Source organism: Vulpes vulpes, chromosome 11, assembly GCF_048418805.1.
Source record: "Vulpes vulpes isolate BD-2025 chromosome 11, VulVul3, whole genome shotgun sequence".
NCBI classification, from domain to species: Eukaryota; Metazoa; Chordata; class Mammalia; order Carnivora; family Canidae; genus Vulpes; species Vulpes vulpes.
The window spans coordinates 42,728,413-42,737,514 of NC_132790.1; the positions used below are offsets into that span (position 1 = coordinate 42,728,413).

The 9,102-nt window shown below is 42.6% G+C and overlaps 1 protein-coding gene across 8 annotated transcripts in view; it reads left to right on the forward strand.

Annotated features, from left to right (window-relative positions):
* The window catches only part of DEUP1 (deuterosome assembly protein 1), a 78,511-nt gene extending 73,395 nt beyond the window's left edge, over positions 1 to 5,116 (forward strand). For all 8 annotated transcript variants that reach the window (XM_072726165.1, XM_072726170.1, XM_025993208.2 and 5 more), the window contains one exon: positions 4,111 to 5,116. In XM_072726165.1, coding sequence (XP_072582266.1) covers positions 4,111 to 4,287 — 177 coding nt within the window. In that variant the 3' untranslated portion in view covers positions 4,288 to 5,116. The remainder of the gene's footprint in view (positions 1 to 4,110) is intronic.
* The last annotated feature ends 3,986 nt before the right edge of the window (positions 5,117 to 9,102 follow it).

Genomic DNA, 9,102 nt, shown 5'->3' on the forward strand with positions numbered 1-9,102 from the left:
CAAGAGATGACGATAGTGGAGACAAAGGAACATGTTGGATCCGGGAAATGTTGTGGAGAACAGACCAGACGGTCAATGGATTAACTCTGGGGAATGAAGGAAAGAAAGGACTCAGAGATGACTCCTAGGATGTAAGCCTGAGCATTGGGTGGATGCTAGCATCACTTTCAGACATGAAAGACTAGGGAAAGGAGCAGGATTAGAGGAGAAAATCATGATTTCTAGATTGGGCACTTCAATTTAAAATGTTCATTAGACATGCAAATGGGAATATCACATAGGTGTTAGGATATGTGACTCTGGTATTCCAGGAAGACATCAGAGCTGGAAACAAAATATAGGAGTAACCAGTGTATGGCTAATATTTAAATCTATAGGACTAGACGAGAATACTTTGAAGGGTATAAATGGGGAAACTGTCCTAAGACAAAGCCTTAGACTATTACATTTAGTGTTCCAATGGGAACCTTCAAGGAGAAGAGGAAAGGTTGATGGCGAAGGAGGTGGGACTCATGAGTGACAAGGTTCATTTGCAGAAAGAGCCATTGAGAAGATACAAAGGAATAGAATCCATGGTGTAGGTAGAAGTAAGAGTCTCTGAAACAGATTATGGCATTAAATGTAGATACAGGTGCAACAGGGTACAGAGAGGTGAGGGAGCTCCTTCCTGAGAAGGAGACAAGGCCACCAGGTAATGAGTGAGAAAGTGAATATGCTAGGGAAGTGCAACCGAATGGTCAGGCAGTGTTAACTAACCATCTGATATTTGAGGTGGACTTTGAGTGAAAGCAGTACCCACAGTACACAATTCCTTCTCCAGCTGTTCAGGTGCATGCATGGCCAGGCAGGTTATTTAGGCCTAGGTTTTACCAAGCACCTGAGACAAAGACAGGATATTGGTGGGGGAGATGGGGAACGAGTTGCTGAATGATTATAATGATGGATCTGGAATATAAGCAGAGTTAGAAGGGAATGGATGATGTGAGAAAGTGGAAATACTAGACTAAGCTGGAAGGATAATAGATGGATTGCTGAAATCTTGATTAATAAATAATGCAGTTTTCATTGATAACAATGTTGAGAACATAACCATGGGAGTGGGAGCCTGAAATGAAGTTCTCTCCAACATACCGTATTTGAACTGCTTTTTCTTTAATTTGCATGTCTTGGATTATTTCAATCAGACTGACAGCCTTAATTATCTGTAACTTTGAAATATCTCTAATCTACACCTATCTTTTGAGTTCTAGACTGATGATATATCTCATTTTCTACATGACAATCTGAAACCCAAGTCACCTCTAATTCAGGATTATTCAAAATCAAAAGTACTTTCTTCATTCATATATTAATTCAAAAATTTTGTTTAAAATATACCCTGTGCCAGAAGCTATGCTAGAACCCAGGGAATAAAAAATAAATAAGACCTTACCCTCAACGAGCCCTTTTACTATTTTACTTTTCTCATAAGTGGCATTGATGTCACCCAGTCATCACTCAAGCCAGCAGTTAAGAAGTCATCCGTTTGAGATCAGGTTTCCTAGCATCTGAGACAGAGATTCTTAGGAAGGTGGTTTCTTGAAGGTAGTAAGTCTCGGCAGAAGGAGAATCAGGGAAGCAGTCTAGGGAGGGAGGAAAGCTAAACAAAAATGAGCTCAAAACCAGCTGGAGATTAACTTGGCCTGGTCTCACCAGGAGCTTGGAGGATGAATCGCACAACAGAGTTGGTTCCCCTGGAGACAAGAAGTCTGGTGTTCTCTGCCCTGTGTCAATCAGTCCTCGCCTTAGAGGAGAGGGAATAGGCTGCGGGGGATATTACAACTTCTCAGATGAGGCAGGGGCTCTTAGTCCAGCTGAGGGCAGGTCTCCAGAGAACCAACCCCCACCAAGCAGGAGGACAGATGTGCCAGCCTGGTGAAGGGAACCCCGCTAGGACACCAACAGCATCTGCTAGAGTCTACCTCTTGAGCCACTCAGATCCATGCTCTGTTCATGTTCATTCCATTCAGGCCTATCTTCTCCAAGATTCTGGCTTGTCACATTTCTCTGAAAGCTTGTAAGAGGAGGGTCAGTGGGACAAACTACAGGCCTTGATGCCACAACTGGTCTCAAGAACTTAATGGATGGTCATCATCTCTTCACCCATTCTAGATACCTCTCCATCTCAGCTAGCACTTACATTAGTCTAGGTAGCTTGCCTTGTCGGGTGAGCCCCTGGTTCCTGTGTCCTCCTCGGGATGTGGTTTGCTGTTTACAGTTAAAACTGGGCACAGGAGTATTAAAAGAAACCTCAGTGGCTAGCTGAATATCAGACATGTTCCTCGCTGCCTCCATTATGTAGTAGTAGTCTTCGTGATGATTAGGGCCAGGTACCTCTGCCAGTGTAGTACCTCTTTTCTGTGCCTCTGATCCTTCGGCATGAGGAGCCCGAGGTGGCTAGGTGCCAGCCAATGCTTTTTTTTTTTTTTTTTCCCAGCCAATGCTTTAAGCTCAGTGAGACTCTTACAGGTATCATGGTGGAGGCATTTCCCCCTCTAAGATCCAGGGCCTGTACATCCACAGAGCCTCAAGATACAAAGACACAAGGTAGAAATTCTCCAAGTGGGTCAACAAAAATGATGGAGAGTGGAGCCCTTCTTCCATCCTCCCTTTTGTTCCCAGATTCACGTATTCTCCTGCTGGAAACACAGTAGCATATAACAGCCAGTGGTTGAGAGTCTGTACCATGTCCTGAAGAACATACCCCATCCTCACAGGATATAATTTCCCAGCTGATGCCCCACCCCTGCCTTCAAGAAGCCTATCAGAGCTAGCATCCTGCAGATGGTACTGGATGTGGTAAGACCAATGTATTCCATGGTCATGCCCCCTCTGCCATACTCCTCAGCTGTAAATTAGGTTCCTTTACTATTAGTCAGGATCCCATGTCAGTAACTCAGTCTCTCTGTGAGCTGCCAGGTAGTGATCAAGGCCAAGGCCCTTCAGGCAGGAAAGGCAAACCCAAAGAATATACATCAGTGCTGGTGAGGGTAAAACATTGCCCCTTCCAAGGTGGAAGGGACCTAGTGTAAATTAGTTGCCACCAAGAGGCCGGTTGGTCTCCTTGAGGGATGGGTGCCATATCTGGAACTCCTCAGCTTTGGTCTCTATTGCAAGCAGGTGGGATGCTCAACAGCCATAGTTAGCTACATTAATTTTGGTGAAAGTGGGACCGTCCTGACAGGCCCATCCATAATTTCCACTGGAGTGGCCAAGGACAGAGCTAGAACCAGTCATCCTCTCCACTTCTTAGCTGCTCGGCCTCAACTAGGGCCAGTAGCATTACAGGAACGGTTCTGTAAATAGTGTACAGTTTTCTGCTACAGATGGTGTGGTCTTGCTCCAGAATCTTAAGGTTCTTCAAGGCAACTTGCCTAGTACACTTGGCAGAGGCTACACAAGGCAATTTTATTTTATCAGAGATACTCCTAGTATGGGATCTGCTAAGCCATTTGCCAGGACTTATCAGTTAACAAACAGTTAAATGAGCACTTCCATATTACCACAAAGTGTGTAAGTGGGAGGCTTTGTCAGCTCTAATTGCACAAAGGAGATACATTCCAGCATTACGGCCTTCCCTGCCGGAAGCCACTTGTACCCCGACATGCATCATGCCAGCTCTCCTCACCTGGCTAACTCCAAACAGCAATTAGCTCCCTTTTCCAGCCAATCCTTAATTTTTTTTCCTATCTAAGTTTTCTTTGCCCAAGTCTATCATAATCTTTACGTCAGCTTTTTGGCGTTGCCTATTTTCAGATGAAAACCCTTGGTTTTACAAATTAGTCGAGTATGTTTTAGGCAAGTTCCATGGTAATTTTCTTGTCCCTGTCCCTGCTTTTGCAGTTGAACATGTAACTATTCATTTCTAGAGCTTTTGAATATGCTGGTGGTGTGATGTTTTCATTCTTTGAGGATTTCACAAGCAGTCACTGTATTACAACAGCAGAGAGTTAGTCTGGATTATTTCATTAAGAGGTATGTCTGACCACGCGCTCCGGATGAAGCATGCCTGGAAACAGGAAGGTTTAAAAGGCTTTGTATTCCTCATCTAACATTTCTTTCTCTCTTTAGTCTCCCCCAGATATAGTCTTCCCAGCCTCTTTGGCTGCACAGCATTTTCTCCTGGAGGAAGAGAAGCGAGCAAAAGAATTTGAGAAACTTCTAAATACACATATTGATGAACTGCAAAGACATACAGAATTTACTCTTAATAAATACACGAAGCTAAAACAAAATAGACACATATGAGCTTTTAAACTCTTTCATTTGCTTCCCCCACCCCAAGAAAAAAAAGCTCTGGCAAAATATTGACAAAGCTGAATAATGAAACTGAGAAATTTTGTTCTGTTTTCTTAAGTAAATTGTTTCTGTCAGGTAGCCAGAAAATAGTAAGTATTTTGTTCGATAAAGCTGTTTGTATTTCTACATTTACATAATAAATTGTTTGGCTCTAGAGTTACTATAAGATAAACATGACTACAAAAGAGATTTTTTTTCCCAGTCTAAGGAATATTGTGGAATTAAATAGGGGTTTTTATCCCCACTTGAATCATGTATACTGAATACCCATTTCCTCTGTAACGACACAAAACCAGGGAAAGGGAATGTCACATTCCAAATAGCACACTGAGTGTGGCTCAGTTGTACTAGGTTTGAAAACTCAAGGATTTTTAAAAATGAGAAGCATTATTTTGAGCCATGTGAACATCCTAAAATTTCTTTTAGAAAAAAAAAAAAAAAAAGCATAGCTTTACTGGTTCTGCATTTATCCTTGTAATGTTTTAACACAACGTTTTAACACAATAACACAACACAGTGGAATGTGCTATTTACACACTTAAATATATGTGCCAGCCAGAGATTAGTGCTTTCTTGTTAGTACTAATTACTTCACAGACACGAACAAGATAAAGAAGATAGAAAACATTACTGTTGTTACAATCCTCTTTGTAATACCTCTGTTTTTAATACAATAAAGGAATACAAAGTTCTGTGGACTGAAAACATAAATGCTCAATCTGTATACAACAGTAATAGCACCATAGTGGACAATAAAATTCAAGTTACAAGCATATAAGCATGCTAATCCATTCTTCTTTCTTTAAAAATGACATTTATATAAAGATTATGAAAAATCCCTCTAGTTATTCAAGGTAAGTCCTACAGCTCTTAGAGGTTTCTTTTTCTCTTCGAAAAGATTAAATCTCAACATACTGCAAGATTAAGTCAAGATGTCTTTAGATAACAAGTGTCATTGTCATGCGAAAAATGCAGAGCCCTGTTCACTTTAGGTGATGGGACCCTATAGATTTGTATAGCTTTGTATATTTGCAGAAAGCCTTCACACAGCAATATTCATTTCAACTCAAAACAAGCCTGTGAAGTCAGCAAGGTGAATATCCTTATTCCTGGGAATCAAGCTGTTAGGAAACTTCTAGAATCAGGGTAGTCAAGAAGAGACAGGGATGCCTGGCTTCTAATTACTGGCTCCAGCTCTTACTATTTCCCAGTATCACCTTTTGTAAGCAAGTAGAAGGGGAATAAGGCTGTATCCACAGAAGCCCTTTTTCATGATGAAACATCTGAGGGGTACAGAGCCTTTAGTGTACCCCAAAAGGTCCCTGTGAGGAAAATAATACAAGTTATGGTGCTTTAAGATTATTTAGCAATTCCTAGCCTGGACACAAAATACTTTTCAGTGTTATCTTTAGAAGATGGAAGAAGGGCCACCTGGCTGGCTCAGTGGTTGAGCATCTGCCTTTGGCTCAGTTCATGATCCTGGGGTCCTGGGATCAAGTCCCATATTGGGCTCCCCAAAGGGAGCCTGCTTCTTCCTCTGCCTGTGTCTCTGCCTTTCTCTGTGTCTCTCTCATCAATAAATAAATAAAATCTTAAAAAAAAAAAAAAAAAAGATGGGAAGAAAAAGTATGTTCAGGAAAAGGGCATTCCATAAACAATTCTAAAACCTTTGTATTCATAATGCAAATGCAAACAATGCAAAAGCTTACATACACGTATCTCTCTAATCCCCTAAATCGGAATGCCACTTCATTCTTTTCAGGGTTGATACATGATTAAAAATTGTGTGCTGAAATAAAGATCTAGCTACAATGTTCTTAGAACTTAGCAGAGTCAAGAGAGCATGAACTTGGAGCAGGTCCAGGACTAACAGTAAATTCGCTCCCCTGGATCATTATTTTAAGTCCCTAAGCAAACTGCTTCTAAATCACTAGTTGGGCATTGCACTTAATACCAGCTTTCTTAAAACAGTAGTTTTCAGTATTTTTTTGCTTAACAGCGGGATTCATTGTTCAAAAGGAATCAAATGCTAAAGCCCAGCCCATATATAATCAAGATAAAAGCAAGCAAGCCATTCTGTTTGCATGCTGAGAGGAGGGAAGGATGAGGCCCCCCTGCGGCTCACACTGGCTCCTCAGCCTCTCCCACCCTCCAAAGACCAAAGGGTTGCCCCGGGGCGGTAGCCCTAAGCGGGGTGGGAGGGATGGGAGGAGAAGCAGATGTGCTCCGTAGGACCCTAGCACACAATATGTTTTCCTACAGAAATTGTGGCATGGATAACAATTATAGATAGCCTCGTCCATTCTACCAAAGCCACCTTAGCCCATGATTTAGCTGAAACATAGTGGGAGGAGGAGAAAGAAAGAAACAGGAGAAAGACCTAAGAGGCCATCTAGCCCTGGAGATGGCTCAAATGGGATGTGTGACTTAATATTCTGCCTCATTAATGGCTTAAATATACACTTCTACTTCTCAGTTACTCAGGAGCATATTAACTGATCTGGGAATTAAATTTGCGGGGAGGAGCGCGGTCTGCTGGAAAACCAGAGGTAACCCCCAAATTTCAGTTGAGATGATAGACATCTCTTGATTACCTGCCAACAGAGCTGCTCTGCTCAGCAGAGCTTGGAGTCACCCAAGTACCAGCACCGGAGCTGCAGCCTCACCCAGGCCCAGCTGTCTCCTCTCGCCCTGGGAGAGCAACCAGAGCCAAGCATCTTGGAGGCCACCTAACTGGAGAGGCCTGCCCTGGCGGGGTTTGTCTGAGTCCCTGCCTCAACCAAGGTTAACCTGACCTGAGCAAGCTAGAATCAATTGTAGTTTCAACTGTGATGTTGGGTTCTCTCTTCCCCATCCCATTATCTCTGCTAACATCAGTTTCTTCATTTTCTGTGTGCCTCCTGTCCCTCCCAATGGGCCCAAAAGGTCCTCCTACAAGAGAGGAGTACTCTTGGGCATCCTGCCTCCCTCCCCTGTGTTCCTAGCACGTAACCTCCCCTGGTTATGGGAGGTCCTGGTAAGGAGTGATTGAATCCAGACATGGAGGATACCTTCAGCAAAAGCCACGAGTAGAGCAAATTCAAGGCAGTTTATGGAACGATGACAAAACACGAGATATATGAAATTATCAGCTGCAGAAGGTGCGCAGACTCTAAATTTGTCTGAATGCTGGTGAATGTGAAGAGACCTTTACTCATACTTGACCTCACATACGACCGTCTGAGTATCTATGCATTCCTTTTATGTTTCAACTGATGTCTAAGACTCTGATACAGAACATTAGCCACCGTGCCTAACAGTCAGAGCAAATGAAACCCCAAGAATCCCAGGTTTTGAGCAATATGGTAGAAAGCCTGAGAGGGATTTGAGCCCAAGGACTTAAAGCCCAGTTAGCAACTGAAACTCAGCCCAACCCTTCCAATCCTGTAGCCTGGAGCATCACCCGAAGCTAAACTCTAGGGGATAAAATATTCCAAACTGATAGAAGGTTCTTCTCTGGAACCGTGAGGCTGCACTGTGGCCCAGAGATAACAGTAAAAGGACCATGGAACTACTGAGTCCTGGCTGAGAGAAGATCCTGGGGGAAGGTTTTCATGACCTCCAGGGCAGCAGTGAGGCCAAAATATCAGCAGAAATCACCCAGGCAGTATTGAGAAGCTGCCGCTCATCACCATCCTCCAACATCGGTCAAGAGGGGCCAGTCTTACAGCAAGGATAAACATGAGTCAGAGTCAGGCATGCAATTGCTGTGATGGTGGCCGAAAATCTCATGGCATAACAGAACTGCCAGGTAATCTAGAATCACAAAGTTTCAAATAGGGAAGCCTTCAGCGGGGCCAAGCATAGAATGAAGGAGGTGCTCAGAGCCACTTAGCAGGCCTCATGACTGGACTAGACATTCCTAGATCTTAAAGGTTCTCGATACATTAGGACAGCTTAGATCTGTTGGAGGCAAGTTACTCTCCATGCCTCAGCCCCATGACCTCGACAGAGGTTCCATATCTTTATCTGTGAACTGTGTCCAAAGACTGCTGAGGAATGAAGAAGGTAATATGCAGGATTCCAACTCTCCATATTCCCTCCCATCCTTGACCTTGTCTCTTTGATTATAATCATTTCAGTGTGTGTGAAGTGCATTCTAGTTTTAATTTACATTTCCTTTATGACTATACAGAAAACAGTCTGGAACATAGCGGGTACTCAGGAAATGCTAGCTGCTAGCACTTGTTTCCATCCTTGCCCTCTGAAGCAACAGGTCTGAGTTCAGAAGACAAAATACAACCTCAAAGAACAACACCATCATTTATCCAGGCCCATGTGTTACACATTATTAGAGAAATTAAACTTATTTCATCATTAGCAGTTCTGTTAAGAAATAATTTACATACCACAAAGTTCACTCAATTCCAAGGGTATAACTCAATGATATTTTACTAAATTTACAAAGTTGTGCAATCACTACCACAATCCAATTTGAGAACATTTCCATCACTCCAAAAAGATCCCCATGCCCATTTTCAGTCACTCCCTGTCCCCGTGCCCAACCCCAGGCAGCCACTGAACTGCTATTTCTGACATTTACCTGAACATTTCATATAAATGGATTCATATAATATGCATGTGTTTGCATCTGGCTTCTCTCATTTAGTTTTTTTGGTATGTGCGATTCATATTTTAGCATGCCATCAGTATTTTGTTCTCTTTTTATTGCAGCCTGGTATTCAGTTGTATGAAAAAAACATATTTTGTTTATTCATTTCACTC